Source organism: Dipodomys merriami, unplaced genomic scaffold (assembly GCF_024711535.1).
Source record: "Dipodomys merriami isolate MVZ:Mamm:240054 unplaced genomic scaffold, mDipMer1.0.p SCAF_60, whole genome shotgun sequence".
NCBI classification, from domain to species: domain Eukaryota; kingdom Metazoa; phylum Chordata; class Mammalia; order Rodentia; family Heteromyidae; genus Dipodomys; species Dipodomys merriami.
Window position 1 is genome coordinate 336,893 of NW_027206180.1, and position 26,369 is coordinate 363,261.

At 53.8% G+C, this 26,369-nt stretch overlaps 1 protein-coding gene across 1 annotated transcript in view; it reads right to left on the reverse strand.

Moving 5' to 3' along the window:
* LOC138814503 (xylosyltransferase 1) overlaps nt 1-26,369 on the reverse strand; it is a 156,013-nt gene that overhangs the window by 37,291 nt on the left and 92,353 nt on the right. The window contains exons 4-5 of the mRNA XM_070003402.1: nt 7,055-7,227; nt 4,538-4,740 (exon numbers count right to left, since the gene is read on the reverse strand). Of these exons, the coding sequence (XP_069859503.1) occupies nt 4,538-4,740; nt 7,055-7,227 (376 nt within the window). The remainder of the gene's footprint in view (nt 1-4,537; nt 4,741-7,054; nt 7,228-26,369) is intronic.

Consider the following 26,369-nt stretch of genomic DNA (forward strand, 5'->3'; position numbering starts at 1 on the left):
GACAGTGTTAGGCGTAACACCTGAGAGGTGGAAGCTATCCACGAGTCCATGATGGGTGAATACACAAAATGTGGTCCATCGGCTTTAAGAAGGAATGAACTTCGAACACATGCTACCCCCTGGGTGACCCCTGAGGATGCACTGCTGAACGCCACAAGCTAGTCACAAATACAAGTACCAGGTGACTCTAGTTACATAGAACATGTAAAGGAATCCAATTCATAGAGACGGAAAGATGGTGGTTACCAGGAATGGAGGGGGAGGTGGGAGGGAACAGTGACTGTTCAACAAGTAACCTCAATGTTGCAAGGTCAAAAGTCTTCTGGAGCTCAGAGGATGAGATGCCTGTGCACCAGCGTGAAGAGACTTGATACCACTAGAGCCGCACACTTAAAAATGGCGGCGATGACAGTGCAGTGTATGCCACAGGAGCCTGACCGTGATTTAAAAAAAAAAAAAAATCAAGGGCAGGAAACAAAGAGGGTCTCTCAAATGTGTTCTGGCACACTCTTTTGCCTCGCTCTCTTTCTAATCCTTAGGCTGTCTTACAACTAGTGCACTTCTCCTGTGACTCTTGCTCCGGGCCAGTGGGTGGCTGTATTCCCTGCTCTGTCTCCGGCTGAAACGCTCTATGGATCTCTGAATGGGGCTGTCTGTCCAGGTGTGAGGTTCCTGCTCCCCAAACAGAAGGTGCTGCCTGGCTCCGTGTGACTGAGGGACTAAGTGGCTGCTTGGATTCTGGGAGCTCATTACTGCTGCCAGGGTATATGTGCTGCCAGGAGGTTTGGAGGACCACGGTTCTGTGAGCACAGAGAGCACAGCCTCCTGCCTCCTAACTGGCCGCCCGGCCTGCAATAGCTCCATGAATGGCTCCCCTTAAGGCCTCCTGCTCACTGGCCAAGCCACGCCCCCTCAGGTGATGGACAGTGAGGTGGTGCTGGGCCCGCCCACCCGCTCTGCTCCCTGTAGGCTCCGTGCTCTGTGCCTTCCGATCACGCAGCCTCCTTCCAGCTCCTGAGACCTGCCGAGGGCCACCTGGCCTCCCTGGATTGCCTTCCCGAGACCCCCACCCCCACCCCCGGCAGGGCTTCTGGGAACTCAGCCATGAGATGCTGTGGGGTACATCACCGGGCCCTGGCTACATCCCGGTGGGAACTCACAGTCCTTCCCACCCCCACCCCAAGGCTGGGGGATTCAAAGACTCCTCATCTTTGTGAGTGAATGACATGTTCGTTACTGTGGCATTCAGTGTCTCCCTGTGCCCTCCTTTTTGAGCTAGTGTCCTGTATGCAGCCTCAGGCTGGCCTCACACTTGTGATCTTCCTGCCTTCCCTTCTTCCTATTAATCACCACGATCATCACACAGACAGTCCTTGGCGAGTGTTCGCCAACCCCTGGCACACAACTCACGTGAAACTTCAAGTACAAGGCGTTGCTACTACCTCCATTTTTACAGATGTGGAACCTGAGGCACAAGGGTAAGAGGTAGTTCGCTCAAGTTCAGGTTCACACAACTTGTGAACGAAGGAGCTGGGTTTGGGCCTCACCCGGTCGGACCTTAACCACCGCAATGAGGCTCGGAACCGGATTTGATTTTCCCGGTGGCTGGAGAGCGCGTGGCCGACCTGGAGCTGCTGCTCCGGGAACACGTGCTGAGCGATGGAGGCACACCATCTCCATTCACGCATCCACGGGCCTTTTCCAGCCTCCGTGTCCCAGCTGGCCTGAGCGCTCTCCTCCCCTGAGCAGCTCCAAACCGGAGGGCTCGGATGGCAAAAGACCTCTCCAAGCTCTGTGCTCCCACCTGGTCCTGCTGGCACCCCCAAGGCAGAGAAGACAACTTCTGTGTCTACACGGCCCCCTGACTGGGCCATCCTTTGTGAATATGGATCCCCAAGAGGCGGAAGAATCAGGGCCTGGGTTCTCACGCATGCTCACTGCTCTGTGTGCACGCTCCTGGGCAGACCCCACACGCAGAATGAGAGCCTGGGGCGGAGCCGTGGGCGCTCTGCTCTCAATCTCCCTCTTTTTGTTCAGACACAGGGCTAGAGAAGGACTGGTCCGACCAGCTACCAGAGCTAGCACCAACATCAAATACTCTTGGTGTCTTCCTTCCCACCCAGCCCTGGCTGTGTATTGGGTACCGTGTTCTACCTCTAGGTGTTGTGTTCCTCTCCCAGCAGCTCGTTTTATGGAGGGGGAAAAAAAATGGAGATGTACAAAATGGAAGAAAACGTATGCCAGTTCACATGGCCACAGAGGTATAGGCAGAGCCTAATCCAAGCCGTCTATGCCTGGGGCGTAAACGAGGCTAGTGCCCAGGAAGCCAGTCTGACCTCAGTCAGGGTGAGGAGCCCGGGGAGGTGCCGTGGGCATCGCGGAGACGCCCAAGTTTTGAGATCACTGTTGACGATGCTACCTTGGGGGCTCCTGCCGCCCCTTCGAGAAGGCTCCTACGTTGGTTCAATTTCCTGGGATGGAGAGGTGGTGGATTTTGGAAGCTACAGATGGAGCAGCAGATGGGGACTGAAAACCTATCAGAGTTGCCCGGGATGGAACCATTCATCTGAAAAATTCATATGTTTCTGTGTGTGGCGACTTCGTGGCAGCAGTAGCGAGCGGAGCTGTTGGTGCCTACTGCACGAAGCACCTCTGGCGGGGGAGGCCGGCTGAGTGGGAGAGGGGGTGCGTGCGCGTGCACGAGCAGCCTGGGCAGCATCATGAAGAGAGCAGGGAGAGGAAGAACCAGCCAGACCAACAGAGATGCAGCCCAGATGCTAACAGAGCTGCAGAAATGCTGTTCATCTTCCCTTGGACCTCAGAATAGGCCAGGAAGTCCGGAACCCTTGGAGGGCCACGGGATGGGACGTGGGATGTGACCGAGGGGAGAACACTGGACATCCACTGAGCGTGCTCCAAGTGCCTGTTTTGTTATTAAGCCTCGATGACCGGGCACAGTATGTGTGTGCCGGTGGGCTCGCTGTCGGTTAGCAGGAGAGAGTAATTCAGATGTGAACGCCCCCCCCCTTTCCCTGGCCCCCAGAATCATCCTCTGGGAGGCTGAGCAGAGCTGGGGAGAGGGGAAGCTCTTCCCAGGGAAAAGGACACCTGCCCAGTTACACCTCAACTTGCAGTCAGTGCAGCACAGCACCTCTAGGGGGCAGCAGCAGGTACGTTCGCCTGGCCTCCAACAGTCTCTGTCCCAGTGACACTATTTGACCCCCTTGAGGCTGACCTGACCTCTGTGGGCTCAAAGGAGGTCTGGGGGCCAGGAGAGCGGGAACCTGAAGCAGCAGCTGCTCAGACTCAGGGACAACATCTGCCCTGGGACAAGTATCTCCCACCCAGCCGCAAGTTCAAGAGCCTCCACCATTGCCATCCGTGTTTACCAGGCATCCCAGGCTAGCTCTAGCCTGAGCCTGCTGACTGTAGCTAAGAGGTTCACTTGAGACAGAGAAAGCCCCAGCCCAGCAACCAGACAGAACTGGTTCTCTGCACTGCCGGGCCTCAGTGTCTCCACCTGTGACTGGGTTTGCTGTGGAAGCTGAAGGGAGGGCATGCCACGTCGGTCCTGCACAGCAAGCCGGGCATTTCTGAACCCAGTCCTTCTTGGGAGAGGGGAGGGCTGCACCCACTTCATCCAGTCCATTAAAGAAATTTCTCAGCTACGCGCTGCACACATTAGAAATGGTGGCTCACGCCGGGCATCCTTACTACCCAGGAGGCTGAGATCTGAGGACTGTGGTTCGAAGCCAGCCCAGGCAGAAAAGTCCATGAGACTCTTACCACCAATAAACTACTTTAAAAAAGCTGGACACACTGCTCAGGGACAGTGCCCAGGCCCTGAGTTCAAGCCCCAGGACCCATCACAGTGCATGTGATCTGGTCCTCCCTCGTGGAGGGGACAGGTCTGGAGATGTGGCTGGCACAAGTGGGCAGAAGGTGCCACAGTTTCAGCCATGAACCCACAGGCCGCACCTGGCCTCCTGACACCCTGCCTGGGCTGAGGCACACAGCCTCTTCTTCCATTCTGCCCGCTTCGAGTTCGAGGCCAGCCCTTCCTCTCTTCCCAGGGGGCTCGTGGCTTCCAGTTTGCTCAGAATGACAGCACATTTCCTGCATTGGCCCCGGTTTTCTCTGACCTTTCACCTCTGGACACTCTACCCCTCCCCCCCTCAAGCAATGCTGCCTTTTTCTTTCTTTTGCACACACAGGGCACCAGCCCACATCAGCCTCCAGCCGTTCCCCACCTGGCCTCTCCCTGCGTGTGCCCTCTGCGTACCATTTGTTGGTTTTGTTTCCTGTTGTTTTCCCTGCTTGAACTGAGTCGGGAGACTGTCCTCACCGTAAATGCCGAGTGAGTGAAGGAAAGGGGGCGGGGGTCAGCATCAGGACTACAAAGACAGCAGCGAGGCTCCCTGCAGCACCTCACCAAGGCCCACGCCTCCCCAGACCTCACTTGTGTCCCCAGGAGGGAAGAGCAAGGGCGGCAGGCCCACCGCCCTGGCTGACCGGCCCCCCCCCACCCAGGCCTCACCTGATGGGGTAGTCGGCCGCGCTGAGGTTGATGAAGAAGTCCCAGGGCCAGTCGGGCATCTGCAGGAGGTCGCGCATGCTCTGCAGGTAGGTGGACAGGAGGCTGGCTCCGCCCCAGATGGTAGCCATCCTCCAGGGGGTGACACGCACGTTGTTGTACTGTGTGGCGAACTGGAGCACTTGCCGGTGCAGGTAATTAGAGCGCTTTTCATGGGAGAGAAAGGGTGACATTCAGCGGCCCAGAAAAACCTCAGGCACCACGCCTTCCCCCCGGCCCCTTCCCTGCTGGGGGAACTGGGTGAGCACCACATGCTTGCCCCATGTCACTGGCTGGCCCCGGGTAGCGGGGAGCCCTCACCATTCACAGATCTCCTCAGCCCCACCCCGAGCTACAGCTCTCTAGGCTCAGGCCGGTAAAGCCAGGAACTCTGTACCATACTGGTCTACACCCACTTCATTGGGTTCATTAAAGCAATTTCTCAGATGCACGCTGCACACATTAGAAATGGTGGCTCACGCCTGTCATCCTAGCTACTCAGGTGGCTGAGATCTGAGGATCATGCTTCGAAGCCAGCCCAGGGCAGGAAAGTCCTTGAGACTCTTATCTCTAATAAACGACTCAGAAAAAGCCAGAAGTGGCGCCATGGCTCAAGTGGTACAGCATTAGCCATGAGCACGAAGAGGCTGAGGGACAGTGCCAGGCCCTAAGTTCTAATTATTATTTTTTTTAAAGCTAAAAAGGCTGGGTGCACTTGCTAAGAATCTGCGAGGCAGAGTTTCTGCATGTGGAATTTAACTGCCCGCCACCCTGCCCTCACCCCCTCCGATGCCTGCTGTGGACAGATGGGCTACATGAAAATCTTGGATACTCTTTCCTTTCTCTGCAGTGCTGCTGATAGAATCCAGAGCCTGGGGTGAGCTAGTCTACTTCTAACTCTTGGTTTTTAGGAGACAGGGCTTTGCTATTGAAGGCTAGACTGGCCTCAAACTTTTTTTTTTTAATTTTTTTATTGTAAAGATACTATACAGAGGGTTACAGTTACATGAGTGAGGTAATGAGTACACTTCCTCTTGAGCATTGTTACCCCCTCCATTGTTTTCCCCCTACCATCCCCTCCCTCCCTCCCTTCCCCAAGGTTCTTTTTTTTTTTTTTTTGATTATGAATAAGTGATTACTTAATTTCCGGAAATTCACAGTATTGTGGAATAATGATGCTCATTTAAAGTCACAAGTTCATTCTAACTTTCCTGGAGCAAATTGTCTATCACAGTCTGTAACATATAACGGTGCTCACATGTTATATACCATATATGTGATCAGCAGCATGGGGATATTTGGTAGTGGTTCAACCAGATGAGTGGGAGTTCTTTGTTTCTTAAGTCCTGTTAGTTTTGTCATATCACCTAACATTTTGGATTTATCATCCACTTATCAGGGAGACCATGTACTGTTTGTCTCTTCGTTCTTGGCTTACCTCGCTCAACATGATTCCTTCTAGCTCCATCCATTTCCCTGCAAATGCCATTATTTTGTCATTTCTAATGGCTGCATAATATTCCATTGTGTATAGATACCACAATTTTTGGATCCATTCATCTGTGGTGGGGCATCTAGGTTGTTTCCATATCCTAGCTATTGCTGGCCTCAAACTTTTGATCCTCCTCCTGCCTCTGCCTCCTGAGTGCTAGGGTTACAGGTGTGTGCTACCATGCTCAGCACCCTTCCCTACCTTTGCCTTCTTGGTCAAAGACACAATCGTGTTGGTTGTGGGCTTCTGTTAATAAAGTTTTATTGGCAGTCAGCCACACCCTTTTGTTGACACTGCTCGTAGTTGCTGCTACACCACAAGGATAGTATTAAGTAGCAGTGGCTCCAGGAGCCCAAACTTGTTGACTTTTATAGGGAAATGGGGAGAGGGGACCTGGGAAGAGCTGGTGTAACAAAGCTTGTGGGGGGGCAGGTAGGGAGCACTGTAAGGGGAGGAAGAGAGATGGAAAAAATAAAAGTGTTGCTTGGATTGCACTGTCCACATGGCGACCAAAGTAGCAGCAGTGCGGTGAGTTTCCCACCCCCACCCCCCTGCCAAATAAAAGGCACAAAAGAGGATTCTAGATGATCTCACCAGAGGGAAATGGATATGCTAATCATCCCAGGCTGATTGGCTCACCGTGTATATAGATATTGAAATCGCATATTATACCCCAGAAAGATGTCTAATTGCTATGTGTCAAATGAGAATAAGAAAGAAAAAAAGAGGAAAACACTGTTTATGGAGAGAGTGGAAAGTCACAGCTGGAAATTCTGAAGCCAGCATTTGAGTATGTGTGCACACACATACACACACACACACAGACACACGTACACACTCATACATGCTTGCACAGCACCTCAGGAACACGTGCTCTTGGGCAGCCTCTGAGCCTTAGCCTGGACTTGTGAGGCAGCAGGAGGGAACAGAGAGAGAGAGAGAGAGAGAGAGAGAGAGAGCGCAGATCGTGGATGAAGCCCAGCCCTCACCTTGTCCACGTGGATATAGTAGAAGTGGTCCCGGTGGTAGATGGCCTTGAACATGCGCTGCAGCTGCCGGGAGGCCCGGCCATGGATGACCAGGACGAAGGCGATTCTGACTGGGTTGGCCGGCATGTACTCCACAGAGTCCTCGTCCCACTGGACATTCCTATTGGCTTTACCTGGGGGGTAGAAGGGCCAAGACAGCAGAGGTGAGACCAAGGCTCGGCTGCACCATGAAGAGTGGGGATGTTTGCTGATGCTGTTATTATTATTATTATTATTATTATTATTATTTCTGCAGTCTTTCTTTAAGAGGCCCAGGAGTTATTTTGGGGCCTTGAAACTTGATTCAGCTTAACTAATAAGCACATCTAAGCTGGGGTTTGCTGTCTGGGCACAAAAGGTGCTTCAGACGGCTGGTAGATGGGGACACTGACAAGTATTCACTCGCTGGCACAGGCAGGAAATGGGGGACGTCAAGGGAATTCTGGGTTAGGCGAGCTACGCTACCACGAGGCTAAGCTAACACACTGTGCCCATTCTTCCTTTCCTTAGCAGCAGCCAGTGCGTTTGTCTGCTTGCTTGCTTGCAATTGCCTTCCATTGTTAAAGGAATGGGTACAGGCGATCTAACCTCTGCACACGTCTCCAAATGTCCAGTCTGGCATTGTTAGCGAGACCGGGAGTCAGACATCTTGCGGTCTTATCCGCTGATACTTTTTGAGCCCCTTCTCAGGGCCTGAGCTCACGGATGCAGGGGATTGGCTCTATGATCAACCCAGGGCCCATCCTGTGGCCAATCAGAGCACTGCCTCTCTCTGGCCTCAGGACTGGATGTGTGACCCCAGCAAGCTAATTAGCCCGGAAGAGAACTCCACATTGTGTTGTTGTTGAACTATTTATTAGATAAGAGAGTTTCTGCTCGGTTGGACATCATACTGGAAGACCATGAGAGCCTCTGGGTTCCCTCAAGGACAGAAGCTGCCAGAAGAAAATCTATTATTGGAGAACAGTCCCCCGTGTCCAAGTCCTGACCACCTGCGTGAGCCCTGGGATTGGCCAGTGTCCAACCTGACGCAACCCAGGCCGCAGCTCCTCATATGTAACTGTTTTTGTTTTTTGTGTTTTGTTGGTCATGGGGCCTGAACTCTGGGCCTGGGCGCTGTCCCTCAGCTCTTCAGCTCAAGGTGAGCACTCTACCACTTGAGCCACAGCACCACTTCCAGCTTTTTCTGCTTATGTGGTGCTGAGGAATCGAACCCAGGGCCTCATGCATGCGAGGCAAGCGCTCTACCACTGAGCCACCTTCCCAGCCCCTGTTACTCGTTTTTTTTTTTTTTTTTTTTTTTTTTTTTAAGCCAGATCCAACACCAGATCCCAGCTGGTAAATGGCTCTAGAAGTAGTCTTGTCTCCTGTGTCTGTCTGTCTGTCTCTCTCCTCCTCCCCTTTAGAAATAAATGCTCCAGAGGAAGAGCTCCAAGAAACCCAGCGTCCTGGCTCGGTGTGGCTCAGGGCTGACTCCAGCCAGACCTCTGATGTCTGGCCTTGGCCTGAGCTCCTCTGGGCCGAGCTGCCTTCCTCGTGCGTTCTGTGTTGGTAAGATCCAGAATACTGTCAGGACAGTACTGCCATGTGTCCCCAACACCTGAGCATGGAGACCATTTTGCCCAGAGGCCAGGAACTCAGCAGCCAGTCAGCTGTCATCAGAAAGCAAATAGCTGCCAAACAGAGATGACTCCTTCTAGAACAGGTGAAATGAACTCAGGTGATGTCTGCCTAACTCACTGTGACATCTCCCATGGCCTGAGAGAGAAGATCCTTGGGGCTCTGCCCTAACTCACCTTCCATCTTACTCCCTGCCATCTTGCTTTCCCTTCAACAAGCTCCTTCTGCCTCAGGACCTTGTCACGGGCTATTCCTACTAGAGAACCCTCTCCCCAGATCTCACCAGGGCTGTGTCTTCCTGTCATTAATTCACCTTCCCCACAGAACTGTCCTTGCCTCCTAGCCTTCCATCGTTCACCATACCCGTTTCAATGTTGTGCATAGTATTTAACAGAAGCTGAAATGGGTTGTCTGTTTTCTGGTTTACTTTGTGAATGCCACGCTAGAACCAAACGCCACGTTTGCCATCAAGTATGCAACACCAGAAGCATACCTGCCACAGGCCTGCTTCTTGATGAAAAGGCGCGATAGGAGGACCAGCGTTGGCTCGGGCCAATCACAATGCCTTTTACTGAGCACTGACCTGTCCTTGACAGTCACTAGCTCTCATGAATCCTGGGCACAGGGCCGCAGGGTGATGCTGTTATCCCTGTTCTTCACTGAGAAACCACAGCGCAGAGACTACAAAGCATTTGTTCAAGGTTACACGGCTTCAGTTAGTTAAGCTGAGATTCAAGCCAGGTCTCATTCCAAAGACAATGTCCTCAACCACAAACACAGACTACATCATCACACTAAGCCACAAGCACAGACTACATCAGCTTAGAAGGGAAGGTGGGTAACAATGGTGTTTATTAATGAAATATCTCTAAGGTAGTTATGGGGTTGAATTTCAAAATGGTCACAGTTATCACAGAATTTCTGTATTAGATGGGAGATGATTCTAGGTGAACAATAGTGATACATCTTTTCATCTACCCATATAACCATCTATCCGTCCATCCATCCATCCATCCATCCATCCATCTGTTCTTCCATACACTCATCCATCTATTCATCCATCTATTCATCCATCCATCCATCCATCCATCTGTTATTCCATACACCCATCCATCTATCCACCCATCCATCCATCCATTTATCCACACACCCATCCATCCATTCATCTATCCATCTATCTGTCTGCCCATCTACCCACCTATCTATGAATCACTCATCCATCTATCCATATCCAACTGCCAATCCACTCAAGCACAGCAACTACACAAATACACATCCAACAAAATATCTAACAGCTGACAAAAACCACACACCATCTGATCTTGCCGTGCCCTTCAGCCATGTCAGCCTCCTGCCACAGTCTCTGGATCAATGAATGAATGAATGAATGGGTTCTGAAGAAGAGCGGCCACTGTGGTCCTGAGGGGTGGATGTTTCCTGAGGGCTTGCTACAAAACATTACCAACCCTGGAGGCTCAGAGAGAGCAACACACTCCCCGGGTCACACAGTGAAGGCAGAGGAGAAGCAGATGATTCAAAGCCATCCTGCTATTTCCACCTGCCCTCTGTAGAGACAAGGATTTAGAGGCCCTGAGCCCTGCCTAGCTTTGAAAAGATTTGGACATCGATACTGAGGAAAGCCTCTCTGCTTTTGTGTGTGTGTGGGTACTGATCCTGGGGCTTGAACTCAGGACCTGGGCGCTGTCCCTGAGCTTCTTTTGGTCAAGGCTAGCGCTCTACCACTGGAGCCACAATGCGGCGGCCAGCTTCTTTTAGTGGGTGGTTAGTTAGAAATGAGTCTCTCCTGCCCGGGCTGGCTTTGAACTGCGATCGTCAAGATCTCAGCACCCCCCCCCCCCCAGTAGCTGAAATTACAGGCGTGAGCCATGGGTGGCTGGTGGAGAAGACTGTTTTGTAAGCTTTCTAGTTTTGGAAAGCAATGTAGGGTCACAGGCAGACACACCGAGAGCTGTGCTTTTCCTGCGGGGGAGGGCTGGGAGACGGCCCTGGGAAATCAGAGGCAGCCACACTAACAAACCACTTCCTCTGTTTACATGAAGGTGTCCTTGGCTCAGACGGTGGCTCTGGACAGCTGAAAGAGCACAGCTCTGCAGCCCAGCTGTTTTAGGGAGGGCTGAGGGGGAGAGAGGATAGCCACGGCCACAGAAAGGCGGCACGCACAGAGTGGCTGGCGGGGCTGAGGGGGAGTGAGGTGGGAGGAGGGGAGGCCAGACAGCTGTTCAGAGCACAGAGCAACGGCTGAGTGTGATCGTAAAGTCACACAGAACTCCGTGAGAAGAAAGGCAGCAAGGAGGCCGAGGCTCAGAGGCCCCTACTAAGAAGCAGCCGAGCTGCTGAGCACTGTAGCGCACACTTGTCATCCCGGCCCTAGGGAGGCGGAGGTAAAGAGGCTCCCGCGTTGGAGGCCAGCCATGGAGAGACCCTTTCTCAAACCATGGAGGGCTTGGGTTTGTCCCTCGGTGTCAGAGCACTTGGCTAGCGTGTGCAAGGCCCTGCATCCTCAGCCCCGGAGGGGAAAGCGAACACGCAAACAAACAAGAGCAAAAAGAGATAAATAAAAAATAACACCCAACAGATGCGCTGTGTCTGTGCTGGCGGAACTCGATGGCTGTCACCATCACTATTCTAAGAAAGAGGAAAATCTGGCCCCAGACCACCAGTCCGGAGACTCTGGGCTGCAGGGTGGACGCAGATGCGTTGCGACTCCCCGCTGGGCAGGTCTTTAAGACAGGGGACTTTCAAACACCGCCACCCAAACACTGCCCAGCTCCTAAAAAAAGCAGCCTGAGCTGAACGCTGTAATCAGATACCTGTGGCACAAAATAGCAAATAAGTGGAGGAATCAGAGTGATTAGAAGCAGGAGAGAGGCCGACTGCACACGAATGTTAACAAGCCAGGTAGGCACGGAGAATAGCAATACGCTGCTGCTGGCAGGTGCCAGGGCTGAGCCCCGAAGCCGGCGCCAGCTCCCCACGTCACTGGCCAGGCAGTGCTAAGCCTCTTACACCAGCTCTGCGCCCCTCAATCTGCTCTCAGGTCAAATGAGATGCTGTAATCTCCGGTCTCCAGAGATGGCGGAGATGCGGGTGTTTTGCAGGGTCAGTGCGTGCATGCGTGCGTGCGTGCGTGCGTGTGTGTGTGTGTGTGTGTGTGTGTGTGTGTGTGTGTGTATACGTACCATCGTCAGGCCCCTCTGCCATCTCAGTTGCTGAGACTTGCTTCCTACCATCAGCCTCTGTCCGAAAATATCACACAGAACATTCCAGAAATAGCTTTGAATAATCTGGATTACAGTATGGCTGTCCGCATGGCTCTATTTTTATTACTAATCACTCTGTCCGTCTGTGGCTGAGGGTGAGTCATACATGCAATGCTCTCGTAGTATACACGTTCAGGAGGGAGATGGGAGAGTCGGCCGTCCGTCTCGGTGCGTTCCTCATCCATCCCAGAACTCAACCAACTGTGCACGGAAAGTATTGTAAGAAATGCATCTAGCAGAACACGCTCAGACCCCTTTGTCATCATAATTCGCTGGCGTGTCGACCATCACAGCCGGCGGTGGAGCCTTTGGGGTGTACTCGGTCTTATAAATAATCTAGAGGTGAGTGGAAACATCCCAGACAAGGTGGGTCGGCTCTAGGCCGACGCGCTGTGCTCCAGCACGCCCGGTCTGTGGACGCGGAGGGTGACTGTCCAGGTGGGGTGCGGGTTTCGATACCCGTGGGATGCATTGGGATGGGTCCCCGAGGGCGGGGGAGGGGGAGGGTCTGCTGTGCACAGGCGGGTGGTATGAGGGGGCGATCACGGTGGGCTGCCTGTAGAAAGAGGCTCCAGAAGGAGACATAAGGAGCAGAGGTTAAGTTAGGGTATGGTTTCTGGGTAGGCAGCTCCTGTGGCCTTACGCCAGCTGTGCAAACACTCTGTAAGATGGACAGACACGATCAGAAGCTGCCTCACCTGCGCGGTTGCAGCCAGAACCGAGCCCAGCACCGGGCATGCACGAAGCACCACAGGGGACAGGAGCCGGAGGCTGCTCCGAGTCACCTCCGAGGAGAGCAGGAGGGTCTCTCCATGGCATCACAGGGCATTTAACACCCCAAGTGCCCCCTCCCCCCGGTCCCAGTAGCCCTCCCCCCGGAGACCAGCTTGGCTGCTGAGAACCAGCTACTCATTGCTGTGGAAGGCTGGGGGCTCCCTGCCAAGACTTCTTTTCTGGCCACATGCGCAGCTACTCTTGCAAGAGGACACGAGCAAAAAGAGGTGTGGCCGACAGATCCGAAGAGTGCAGATCTTGACACTTCACTCACCAACTCCTCGGGCAGGCGAGGAAGCTTCTGGGAGATTCCAGCTCATCCCCAGTGAGGAAAGGGTGAGCACCAGCCCCTACCAGCCTGTGGAGTCATGTGTCCAGAAAGGGCCGGTAATGGAGCGCACATAGGCCATGCAGGCTGGGGTGGTTTGTAGGGATGACGGTGAGTAGAGACAGGTCTTTGGGAGTGGGTAAGGGGGTAAATCTGCCCGCGGGGCCCTCCGCTGCGCAGGGAGGGTAGACGGTGGGGCTGAAAGCATTTGCAGGACCGGGACATGAGGCGAGAAGAGGAGATGGTAGACATCGTGGCTGCCATCGTAAACAGTGACTCACACCGTGTCCCCTCCTCAGCCTCTCCAGCCTCCTGTCTCGCCACGCTCCTCCACCCCCTCCCCAGAGAGCCGCCATGACATTCAGCATCCACAGAACCAAGCTGTGTGTCTCAACGCTCAAGAAGTGGGCTCTTTGGTCAAGATCACACCTGCTGGCAGGTGAAGAGTTCAAACCCCTCAGCGGAGCGCCGGTGGCTCACGCCTGTCATCCTAGCTACTCAGGAGCCTGAGATCTGAGGATCACGGTTCAAAGCCAGCCCGGGCAGGAAAGTCTGTGAGACTCTTATCTCCAGTGAACCACCAGAAAACCGGAAGTGGTGCTGTGGCTCAAGTGGTAGAGTGCTGGCCTTGAGCTGAAGAGCTGAGGGACAGCACCCAGGCCCAGAGTTCAAGCTCTAACCCCTCACTCAGCTGTGCTAGAGAAGTGTGCTTATCTGAGGGGACAGTGAGGATAAATGGGGTCAAGGGCGGAGTGGGGACCTGCTGGGGTTAGTGCAGAGAGCTTATGGTGACTTTACCCCATGAAGAGACAACAAGAAGGCAGCCATCTGTAAAAGCCAAAAAGAACTGCTCCCAGAGGCAGTAGTCAAGGTGGCAGGATGCACCCTTTGGTCTATGAGCTACAGGTGGGCACTGGGTAAACCAAAGGCAGCTGCCACAGAGCAGCATGTGCAAAGGCCCTGCGATGAACCACAGCACGGAGGTTCAGAACAAAGCCAGCGTGGCTGGCACAGAGAGGCATAGGCACCATTTTAAGGGCTTCAGTGAGTAACAAGGTACAAACCTGTAAGCCGGCTTAGATCCACACAGGAGGGGTGAACTGTGCAGAACATGGTTTGCAGTCCCCAGGAGAAACTGCTGTGGCTCATTTCCCCACACAATGCCCCTTGGGGGGGGGGGGGCAGGCGGGAGGCAGGGCTCCCTGCCGGTGCTTATCAGTGCTCTCGGCCTTTCTGACCCGGAAGTAGTCTTATTTTTTTTTCAAGCTCTCCTCCAAGCCTTCCTATCACATGACATTTCCATCTCTGCCCCCCCCCGCCCCACTTTGAAGAGACTCGAAGGCTCCATAAATACCATCACAGAGACACGCAGCAACTCATCTGTTTTTATTACCAACGGGGCCTGGTGAGGAGGAAACAAGTCTTATTTACTTCTCAGGGTACGGATTTTGACAACAGGTTTATTTTCTCCAACTCTCCAAGGACTAAGTGAGTAACACTCGAAAGTTAACAGTACATTAATTAATGCCAAAGTGGTGGGAATTTTCCTAATAAAAACCCTTATAGTAATCACATTACGGGCCATTAACGCTGCCTTCCTGATCACCAGCCATAAATACGCGTGGCAGGTGCCGGCTTTGGAAAGGGGCGCATTCCGACAGCGGCGCTGCTTTGCTGGGTTAGTGCTGTCACACCCCGTCTTGGGATGCAGAGGCTGGTTGTTCCAAAGTGCAGTGTGTATGCATCTGGCCTGCACCTGCTGCCTGCGTGTCCTTTTACAAATGGGGAAACTAAGTCACGGAGCGGGAGTGGGACGGGTTGGTTTGCCCCAGGTTAAACATCTGGGAGGGGACAGAGTCCAGGCAGCCCGATTCCAGAATGTTCCTCCATCCTACCACCTCCTGAGCTTAGCAGTGCCAGGCGGGTCTCTGAGGCCCGCCAGCCCCTTGGCTGGGCCTGACGCTGAGCTAGCTGGTGTCCAGGTGGAAGGGAGATGAAGACATGAAAGCGGTACCTGGTTTTCACCCTCAAGGCATGCCGAGGGACCGAATACCCCTGCCTGGGATTTGTTCTTCTGATGACCTGGTTTGGGAGATTGTGTCTTAAGTTCACAACCCAACATAGCCTGGCCCACCAAAGACACCCTGATTTCTTTTTGGGGGGGTAGTTACTGGGGATCTGGGGCCAGTGACTCTGGGGCTTCGCGCTTGCTAAGCAGGTGTTCTGCTCTCCGAGCCACGCCTCAATCAAGCTTTGAGTTTGCTTTTCACGTAAGAGTCTCATACTCTTGATCAAGCTGCCATCTTACGACCATGAATTTCCTGCCCCTGCCTCCTGATTAAAGTAGTGCCCAACCATACCTGACTTCTCACCCCCGGCTTGGGAACTACCGGTAAACCTAGGATATTTCTGAGAATATCCTCTTCTAATTAAAGACTTGTATAAATGAAGCCGCTGATGTTGCCCTGGAGAGAGCTTCAGGAAAGGGGGGAGCCTGTTAGACAGAAAAGGGTTAGGATGAGCCGTCCAGGAGGCAGGACCATATTCCTGCAGCTTCCGAAGGCCATTGTCAGTGAGAACCACCTCAATTAAATTAAATTTAGCCAGCTCCAAAAGGAAACACGTGTAATGTTAATTTCATGGGTGTACCAATGTGTAAAACTAACAGATGATACTTCAATGAGAAAGGCAGGGAAATGACATTTGGTTAAACAATGCATCAGTGAGTAGAATTTGTTGAAACTGCCATTTAAAAAAAAATTATAAGCACAATCAAAAGTTGAGCAAGCTGTCACCTGGGCCGGGCCAACTCGGTGTCTTTTGATAGGACACACTCCAAAGGAGTTGTGGGCGGCCTGGGCTGAGACAATTTGAACGAGTCGGTGGACTTAGGCTAACGGTGTGCAGATGTTTGGAGCGCTCTCTCAGAATCCCCTCTGCCGGGGCTGGAAGTGTGTCTTTGCTTGTTGATTTCCTTGTCTTAAACGCCACACAAATGACACAAGACGTGGGGGACTCTGGAAAGATGTGACAAGACTGGCGTGCCTTTGTCTTCCTGTCTCCCGGTGCGCAGACTGTGGAATAATGATGGAATATGTTTTCCGCAGAGTGGATAATGCAGACATTCTGTAGCTGCCACCAGAGCAGCTCTGCGGAGCATTCGTCACCGCCTGCCGTGGGGGTTGGCACCCCCAGGGCATGCCGCTCCCCTGACATTGTTTAAGGGGAGTCTCTCCCCTGGGTCCCCTCCCCCTGCCCCCTGCTCTTCTCCTTTCCAATAGTACCAGGCCAACAATTAAGGTACGGGAAGCAGATTGGCAGGGGGAGAAAAGGACTCCAAGAACACATGTCCAGCCTGGCAGGAGTGCGGCATGGAGAAAAGCTGGTATTACTAGACGCTCACACTCTGGCAGGCGTGGTCGGATGATCATAGCTGTTTCATTTAACGTTCCCGCCGCCACTCACCCGCGTGCCTTCCTTGTCCCAATTTTCCCCAGGAGGAGAGATGGAGGCAGAGGGGTGGGGTAGCACCGCGGAGATGGCACAGCCAAGGGTGAAGCTGGGGTCCAGAACCTCCCCTCCACCCGTCCTCAGTGGACCAGGGACGCAGAGGTTAACACCCGGCCCCTCCAAGCTGCAGGGCTTGAACAACGCACCTTCATTTCTCGCGCCTGCTCCCCTGGGAGGCTGCCCCCGGGGGGACCCAGGCTGCTTCCACCTTGGCTACTCTCAGTGGAGCCCATCCCCCTCCCCCGGATGATTTGGAAGGTCCAGAGACGTCTGAGGTTGTCAAAGCCAAGATGGAATCTCCTGGAATCTACTCCACTTTGGGTCGGAGCCCGGCCTCCAGGGCTGTCAGGCGGTGATATAAACCCAGCCACGCTCCAACAGAGTCGCAGAGCCCGCCGATCACGGATTCAGAGTCCCAGGCTCCCCCGTGGGGACGAGAGCCGCAGGTGGCAGCGACGGCCGCTCCTGTGGCCCGCACCCAGGGCCACCTCCCGGGACGGCCAGTTGCAGAGAGACAAGGCACTGATGGACGCCTGTGGCGACAGCTTCTCCACAGCTCTCGGGTCAGCGTGAGGCAGCCGTGCCGGTGGGGGCAAGAGGCTGGCATGTTAAGTGCCCCCCCCATCTCTCTCTTGCGAGCTTTGAATTGCAGAGAGAACATATTCCAAGACTAACCTGTCAGCCGCTGACAACTAAATTACTAACCCTGCCTCCCCTGTGCCCCCGTCCCTGTCACACACAGCCACGCTCACAAAGGAGAGCTCTCCGGGGACATGCTCCTGGCATGGGGGAAGGTGACCCTCCTGGCCACCTAGTCGGACGCACAGTCAGAGGGGTCCGGGGGACTTGGGTTTGGCTGAAATAACCCTAAGAGGAGAGGATGGAAGCTGACCACACCAGGACAGCCGAGCAGGCAGGGTGGGCGGGTCTCTCTCCTGCCCTTTCCCTTGGCACGCGTCAGAACCTACTTTCGCAGCTGGCAGAGACAATGGAGGTGTCAGTGACGGGCGCCTCTTCTGTGGCTCCCTGTCATCTTCCTGCTCTGCTGGCAGCAGCGAAGCAGCAGTGGTTATAAATGGGTGCTGCCATGTCCCAGCCCAACCCGGACTTTCTGGACAGGTGGTGGTGGTGGCAGGGGACTGTGTTTGGCTACCGTGCCCTGGTTTGCCAACTGCTGGGTTAAAGGGAAGCTCAGCTGACCAAACAGAGCACCCGCCCAGAAAGAGCCACGTGATTTTTGCCCTGCCCGGCCTCACAAGCCACTGGTCCTCCCCGCTCACAGGCGGTGCGGTGAACGCGATGCAGCACGTGTGTGTGTGTGCGTGTGCGTGTGCACGCACGTGTGTGCGTGTGCCCGTACAGGGCGGGCCCACTCCTCCACATTCAACCAGCCACATGGAAGTACATGGAAAATGGATCACGTCTCTTCTGAATGTATTATTCCTAAACAATGCAGGATGATGGCTATGTGCATCACGTTTCCTTGTGTTGTTAGGTAACGGCGATGCTTTCTAGGGGAGGAGCCATGCAGGTTACAGGCAAATGCTGTGCTGCTTTATATAAGGGCCCTGAGTATCCCTGCATTTTGCTAGGCACAACAGTTCTGGAATGGGTCTCCCAAGATGAAGGGATCAGTATAGACAGAGGTATGCATATACACGTGTGTGTTGCTAGATACACAGAAACATGTGCACTCCTTCACCTATATTATATGCATGATATAGATATAAAACACATTTGCAAATACACTATACGTTTACAAATATAATGTATTATGTATCGTATATTTACACATAAAACATTTACAAATGTGTTATGCAGGTACCACACCTTGCTAAAGTGGTCATTTCTCTGTGTCCTTGAAAGTCTCCCCAGTTCCTTAAATACCTGCAGCTTCCTGTCCTTTAACCACGGGCTCTGTGAGCTATGTCATTCCCCCATTCCTGCTACTTTTTTGCAGGACCAGATCTCTAATTTGCAGGTCCGACTACTGAAGTATACACAGTCCTTGCTGGAAATGTATTAAAGATTTCAAGACAGCTGAAAGGAAACCCTCAATCCAACATGGGCTCCTCTGAGTAAAAAGTCCTGGAGCTGCCTGGGGTCCCTCCAAGTACAGGACTCCCCTCCCCCCCACCACACACACTAGTTCATGTCTTCCATCAGCCAACCAGCTCAGAAAGTTTTGTGACAAAGTTTGTGACAAGTCCGGAAAACTTGCCACCTGCGTGCTGCCTGAAGGCTTCTGAGAATGGTTTTTTTACACATCACAAGAAGCAGCAGAAGAAAATAAGAAACCCAATTTTCTTTTAGTATATTACTTGTCAGACAGCGAAATGGGATATAATTATGGTGTGACATTTCCAACAGCAAATATGTTCCAGTGTAAGCAATTAACACCGGTTCTTTTGGCAGGCTTAAAAAGATTACTCAGAGACTGTGCTAAGTTACAATGCCCCGTGAATAATAAATAATGGAATATCACAGCTAAGTTGCACGCGAGGACTAAAGTTCAAACTTCCTTGATGAAAATGGACCGGGTACTTCGTTAACTCTCTGTCACCGCCACTTGGCATGAGCGGAGGCAGATTATGAGATTTCTGGATTCATCTAAATTACTTATTTACCTTGCTCCTGAGAACGTCAGCCACAAAATAAATAAATACACAACAAGCCCCCCGCCCCACATACACATAACTGTCTGCATCATGTCAGCGGCTGGGGACCGGCCTCAGGTAGCGGGTTTAGAGGTGACCCGACCCGGATGGACAGGTGGGGATGTGGCTCACGGTTCACACGGCAACGGATCACCTGCGGGACTGACAGTGGTGAAGTCCCACGGAAGAGCGTGGAGTGGGAAGAAGCCATGCCACCCAGTAGAGGTGTGGTGTGTGTGGAGCTGACGCATGTGCAGTGCCTAGTCCGGTGTTGTTACAGGCAAGCGTTCAAGTAACTCAGCCGCACATCACTGGCAGGACACAGATCCTCAGCACTGACACTTGTGGCTGGTGCTGGGGGTGGACTAGACCCAAGCTTTGTCCTCCTGCCCCATCGAAGGGGCTGAGAAACACCCATGGGCAGGAGACGTGTAAACCAGCCATGTCAGAGCAAAGCCGCACTTGGCAAAATGGCAGCAGGATGATGAGGCGGGGGAGGGGGGGTGTCTGGTAGGAGACAAAAATGCTCAAATTTGGGGATTTGTTGGGATGTGAACTCTATGGGAGAGATGGAGGAGTAGGGACAGGACACCTAACCCAGAATTCTGAGAGGTTCAATGGCTTGCCAATCCAATGAACTCAGCGATGCTCAGTCCACACTCGGCTCAGCAGGAAGCAATGCAGTGATTGATTAGCACTGTCTGCTTGGGCCCAAGAAGGTAGATGAGAGGCAGGTTGCAATCTGTTGACAGGTTTTGTGGTAGAGGAGTTTTCAGCAGCAGGAGAGAAAGCCATGTTTTTGTTGTGGGGCAGAAATAGAGGCGGGAGGAGGACAAGTTGGGAGCAACTGTAAGGGAGAAGCGTGAGAAGTCTTGTGGGGAGGGAGGGAGGCCGGCTGGGAGCTGGGTGGGAGGAGCTGGGTAGGGGAGAGAGTTAAGGTTTGAACTGACTCCTGGGGACCTGGTTCGAGCCACGTGGAGGATGGGGAAGTTATTCATCAGAAGAGAAAGCACAGGGGACCAGAGAGACTGGAAGATGGTGGGCTCTTTGTGGGACTGAGAAGATGCCTGTGGGACCCCAAACAGGTTGTTTTGCCTTCAGATCAGGATCCCAGCCTGGTGACACAGGTGTAGACAGGGTGGCTGGCACACCCAGACACTGAACTGTCTCCAGCTCCCCTGCTCCCCCGGGGGCTCCCCGCAAACCCAACTGGAAGTGAGAAGGGCAGCCTGATCCGCTGGGACGTTCCTGGTCTAAAGCTGCTCCTGATTGATGGGCCAGCGAAGGAGGACAGAAGAAAGTCATCACTGAATAATCCTCCGCACATTTCACCGTCAAGCCAGCATTCTGATGATCCTTGTAATCCAATTAGACCATGCAGGGAAGCTATATCTTAATTCCTGACTTCATTGTGACTTGCCTGGTAGCAGACAAACCTCGTTTTAATAAGGTGTCACCTCCAACACTGGCTGGTGCATACACAATGAGCGCAGGATGGTGATGAAGACTGGAGACGAGGGGAGGGGCTCATTGTGGCTTAGAAAACTTCCTGTCTCCAACAGCCAATGGGTGACTCAGAACCCCATGTCCTCACTACTGAGGCTTCTGATTGGACGAGACTCCATGTCTTCCCTTCTTCCCATCTACTCTGCACCTCCTGACAGTAAAGATGCCCATCACTTATAGATGACTGACATTTATTGAGTACATGCCACCCTCCCTTCCTGGCACAGTCTGAAGCATTGCTTGACCGTTTGGTCCCTCCAAAATCTCTGGGCTGAATAAGATTCATTGTAGGGACAAGAAAATCATGATTCAGAGAGGTTGAGAGATTCGTTTCAGGCCATACAGCTAGCCAGGGCCAGAGCCAGAGCTCAGAGTCACGCGTGTTTGGCTGCGAAGGCTGGCGCTGGGACCCCTGGCACCGTGTGTGCCTTTCTACGCGGGAATAACCAGTCTTAACATGGGTGGGAGGCCTTCCTGCGGTCCTGCGGGGAGCAGCAGCAGATCCGCGGTCCTCCCTGGCACGCGCCGATTTGGGCTGGCTGCCCTCCCGCTTCTTTGGGCAGGCCCCAGCTGTGTGCCGGCCGGGGTGGCTGCATGGGGCCGTGGTTAAGCCACGAATGAGCAAGAACTCTGCCATCCGTGGCCTGTGATCTCACACACAGCATGACTCGGCCAGAGCCACTCGTGCTGGTGGCTTCCTTCCGTCCTGCTCAGCCCTGCCCTGTGCTGCAGCGAGTTCTCCTATGCCTCTCCCACGCGCCCCGTCATCGACTCCATCAGGACTCCCGGTCCATCAGGACTCCCGGGTCCGTGTGCTCCGTCTGCCCTCCACGGGCTCCCTCCCCACCTGTGGCCTGCAAGTTGACCCTGAATGGGGTGAGGATCAAGGCTCTAGAACTTTCCAACTGCCTCTCCCAACTCCGAAGGACAAAATGGGCAAGCAGCTTATCTGGACCATTCTATGCTTCTCCAGTCCAAGGAAGCCACAAGGCCGCTTGTCCCCAGGTCCCCAGACCCAGGAGACAGGTGACCATCAAGGAGAGGGTCTGACCCTCCTGCTAGGGAGCAGGGAGTGACACACTGGCCACAGTGGGGGGGGGCTGGGGCAGAAGGAACTGGGGACAGCAGAGCAGCCGGTCCCTGACACACACACACACACACACACACACACACACACACACACACACACACACACACACACACACACACACGCCACGCAACCAGGCTAGCCCACAGACAGACCTTGCTTCAAAGCAGAGCTCAAGGCCTCCTGTCCCCAGGCTCGCCCAGCCCACAGATCAGCTTTTCAAATTTGCTCTGTTCTGCTCTTTTTTGTTTTCCATTAAAATAGTTGTCAGCGTGATTGAGAGATTTCAGCTAAAAATTCAGGCTTCTGACTTCAAAAATCATGGAAATAACCTGGTACCTGTGGCTCACGCCTTTAATCCTAGCTGCATGGGAAGCTGAGATCTGAGGATCGAGGTTTGAAATCAGCCCAGGTAGGTAAGCCTGTGGGCCTCATCTCCAATTAATCTCTCTCTCTCTCTCTCTCTCTCTCTCTCTCTCTCTCTCTCTCTCTCTCTCTCTCTCTCTCTCTCTCTCTCTCTCTCTCTCTCTCTCACACACACACACACACACACACACTGGAACATCCCAGGCTGACTGGGGAAGGGGGGCGGGTGGGTAGGGGGTGCAGACAACATTTGTCGTAGGGCTCCTGCTCTCCCTAAGTTCTAACTCCCTGTGGGTCCAGCAAACATGCTAATGACCACGGATGACCCTTCCACAAGGAGGGGCTACACACGCGAGCCCCACTGGTCCGGGACCCATCCGGTGAGCGGCACCCCCATCCCTGGACACCTGTTCCAACCGTTAGGTGGACACTGTGAGCCCCGCGTCTTACAAATGAGGAAAGGAATGACCACTAACTCAGCGCTTGTGAGCGGGAGTCTAGATCAGAAGGGCGAGCGCCGGCCTCCTGCGCCCAGTTCAACCCCGCTGCCAGCTCCAGATGTTTCCATTCCCGTGCCAGTGGTGCCCGGGGCAGAGACCTCTGTCCACGTGTGCCCAGAATCCACGCACACCACGCATGCTCACTCGTGCCCACCAGCTCTTCCCACCTGTGAGCCTCGAAGTCCCCAGATGCCAACCTCTGCAGGGCCGTCCCCCGCCTGCCCAGAAATAATGAGTAAGTGTCTGCGGAATTAGTAAGCCGGATGGGTAAATAAGCACAAGAGGAATCAATCACACCCGTGGCTGCGAGGCAGGGTTGAGAGCAACACCACCATTGGAGTAAAACCAGCAAGCGGCTTGTTACGTCACGTCAGCCCTTGGGCAACCTCCACGTGGGGTTCTGGTGAACGGAGCCCTGGGTGAGGACAGAGACAGTAACTGGCACCTCCCCTCCTCCCCTGAGCCGCGGCTCCGTTCCACGGCCCGCCCCGCGAGCCCAGCGTCTTCGGCGTGTATCCCCAGTGTGCGATTGCTGAGCCCGCAGAGAACACGTCCGTCTCCCGGGCCGTGCTCGCCACGCCGGCCTACGGCAATAAACCATAGAGAACGCTGCTGTAATGGATACGACCGTAATGCTTTGCTGGCAGATTAATCAATGTACTCCTCAATTGCAATCGAGCCAACGTAGGTAACGGAGGATCACTGGATCTACATTTTTATTAATCTGGTGCCATTTGTCTTCTGGTTATTGTAATGATCTCTCATGATGAGGAAATAGGGAAACTTCCTGGTGTGGCGGTGGGGGTGGTGGGGAGAAATCGGACGGTCCTCTTGCTGATTTCAATCCAGCTTGGGGCTGGAATTAAACGTGGCTCTCAAGGGGAGACAAGAAAGCCCCTGGTCTCAGACAAGATGACAGAGCTGCCGTATGGCTTCTTCTTTTCCTGTTTCTTTTTTTTTTTTTTTTTTTTTGGGTCCGGTTGTGGGGCCTGAACTCTGGGCCTGGGCGCTGTCCCTCAGCTTTTCAGCTCAAGACTAGAGCTCTACCACTTGAGTCACAGCTCCACTTCCGGCTTTTTTCATTTTGCTTATGTGGTGCTGAGGAATCGAACCCAGGGCCTCAGGCATGCAAGGCAAGTGCTCTACCACTGAGCCACCTTCCCAGCCCCTTTTCCTGTTTCTTAAAGACCTACTATGTGCTAACCGCAGTGCCGAACCAGGTCTTCCCACCCCCCTCCAGTTCTTCCATCCGGCCTGTGAAGATAGGTACCACAGTCTGTTTACAAATGGGGCTCCCAGAGGCCAAGGTCACACGGGTGGATATCTGTAGTGGTCCACGCTGCCCTTGGCGGGCCCGTGCTCAGGGCCTCGCACGATTCTTCTGCATGTGAGGAGGACATCGGTGTTCGGCCGAGTCGCTGGTGGACGGGGTGCATTCTGGCGGCTGAATGGAGAGTTCCACAGAGGCTTTCTTAGCGGTTCCTTTCAGGATTGCGCGCCTCTGGATCGCAGCTTCCAGGCTTGCCAGTTTTGACCCAGCTTCCGTCCCAGCCCAGACCCCAGTCGCCGCCCCTGCTCGTGTCCAACCACACCTGCTTGTCTCCCTCGTTTGTGTGTCTTCCTGAAGGTTGGGTTTTGATATGCTGAAGTCATAAAGGGCTGGCAGTTCCAAGAGGAGACTGAAGGGACGGTCCCGGGTCTCCTCCTGCTGGCAACCTTGAGTCTTGTCCTCCTCCAGATGCTGGAAGGCTCTCCCCACATCTGTCAACTGTGGTCAGAGTCGAAAGGGCAAGCCGACAGGGACCAGGCTGGTCATGTCCCCAGCGTGGCAGGCCTGGCCGGAGACCCGCGCTCCGGGCTGGTGAGAGCTGATTCCCCTGGAGACCTGCGCCACCGCCGTGGGCAAAGCCGCTAGGGAGGCTGGACACCCGGCATCTCCATGAGCATCTCCGGCCATTCGCCAGCAACCAACATCTGGCCCACACCTGCTGGTGTGTGGGCTTGGAGCCTCAGGGCCCAAAATCAGGGGAGGAGGACCCCACCCGGCCTGTCTGGAATGAATGAAGCCAGCTCGCTCTTTCCTTCCCCGCAGGGAACTGACCGGGGTTGCCGGACCCATGGCTTCCTCCATTTGGGCATTGCTGCTCGGCCCCTATTTCTTTTACAGAAAGACATATTCGCATTGCAATCCACTCGCTCTCCTGACCTCATGTTAACTCGATCCCCTGCAAAAATCTTTGAGGGGTGAAGTGGGGAAATGCACCCCATAATATCTACCAAGCAATGGTGTGCAGGATTCTGAAACTCCTGGAAGAAATCAGATGTGGGAATTGGCAGTGTTTAAAAGTGTGTTTGGTGGCACTTAGGGGGGCTGCTGTGTTGCTGAGCCACGCCTCTGGTCCTGCGTTTTGCTGGTTATGCTTGAGCCAGAGTCTCCGTCCTCATCCAGGTGTGCCAGGGGTGTACCTGAGAGCCACGATCTGTCTCCTGTAAACTTCTCATCTCTGCCAGGATCACACACACCCGTCACCCCACGGCTCCCTCTGTGGTGATGGAACTTCAGGGATTTTTCTGCCTCCCAGGAAACCGAAACACAAAGCGTGTACCACCTCGCCCAGATAGGGGCTAGAAAAGGTCTCGTGAGCTTTTTGCCATGGGCTGGCCTCGAACCGCAGGCCTTCCTTTCTTAGCCTCCCGAGTAGCTAAGATTACAGGCCGTGAGTCTCCTGGCATATGAATCAGCAGCATTTAAATGGCTTTTCCATACAAAAAGAAGATGGAGAAGAATGTCAGGTGAATGTTATTTGGAGTGCAGAAGATTCGGGTTTGGCGATAAACCACGTGCATCTGAAACAATGCACCTAAGGTGGAAATAATGGAACACAAACTAATGTCCACGGATGACGCTATCATCATCATTGTCATCATCGTCATCATCATCATCATCATCATCATCATCGTCGTCGTCGTCATCATTGTTATCATTATCAGGAGTCAGCTCTGTGCTTTTCAGTGTCCCCCCCACCCCCATTCTCAGACTGGGAAGAATTTCAAAGACTTAGCAGAGAAATTACTATTTCTCTCTCTCTTTTTCCCCCCACATGGACTTTTCCCACCTCTCACTGGCCTCCTCGGTGGAAAGCCCTGCTTTCCCTCCCTGCCCCACTCCCACCCCATGCTCAGCTAGGGGTCGAGGCTGAAGACACCAGTTGCGCTGAGGTGGGAGACCAGCGTCCTTTGTCCTGACAGGCAGTGGATCCGTTTTCCAGAACCTTTCTCGTGGCTCCAGGAAGCACACATGTAATTAAGGCTGGCCGCGCTGGGTTGCAGATTAGCTGCGAAGTGTGTCCCTGCCAAAGGTCTCTTCCTTCCTGCCAGGCGCAGAGCGGTAATTAGAAGCTGGGGACGGCTGCGATCGGTGTGTCTCACCAGCGCTGGGAAGGGACCATCTGGAACCCCTGGGGTCCCCTCCTGCGTGCTGCATGCAGCGTAGAACCATGCCCGGGGGGCTCTGCGGTGGCCCCCTCCGGCATCACTGCCCGGTCTGTCTGCTCTGAGTCCTCACCTCCGTCAAAGACAGCGGTGATCCTTCTTGTCAACTCAGCCTTAGAGAGCTCCAGCTCAGAGGCCAAGGTCCCCAGTGTCGT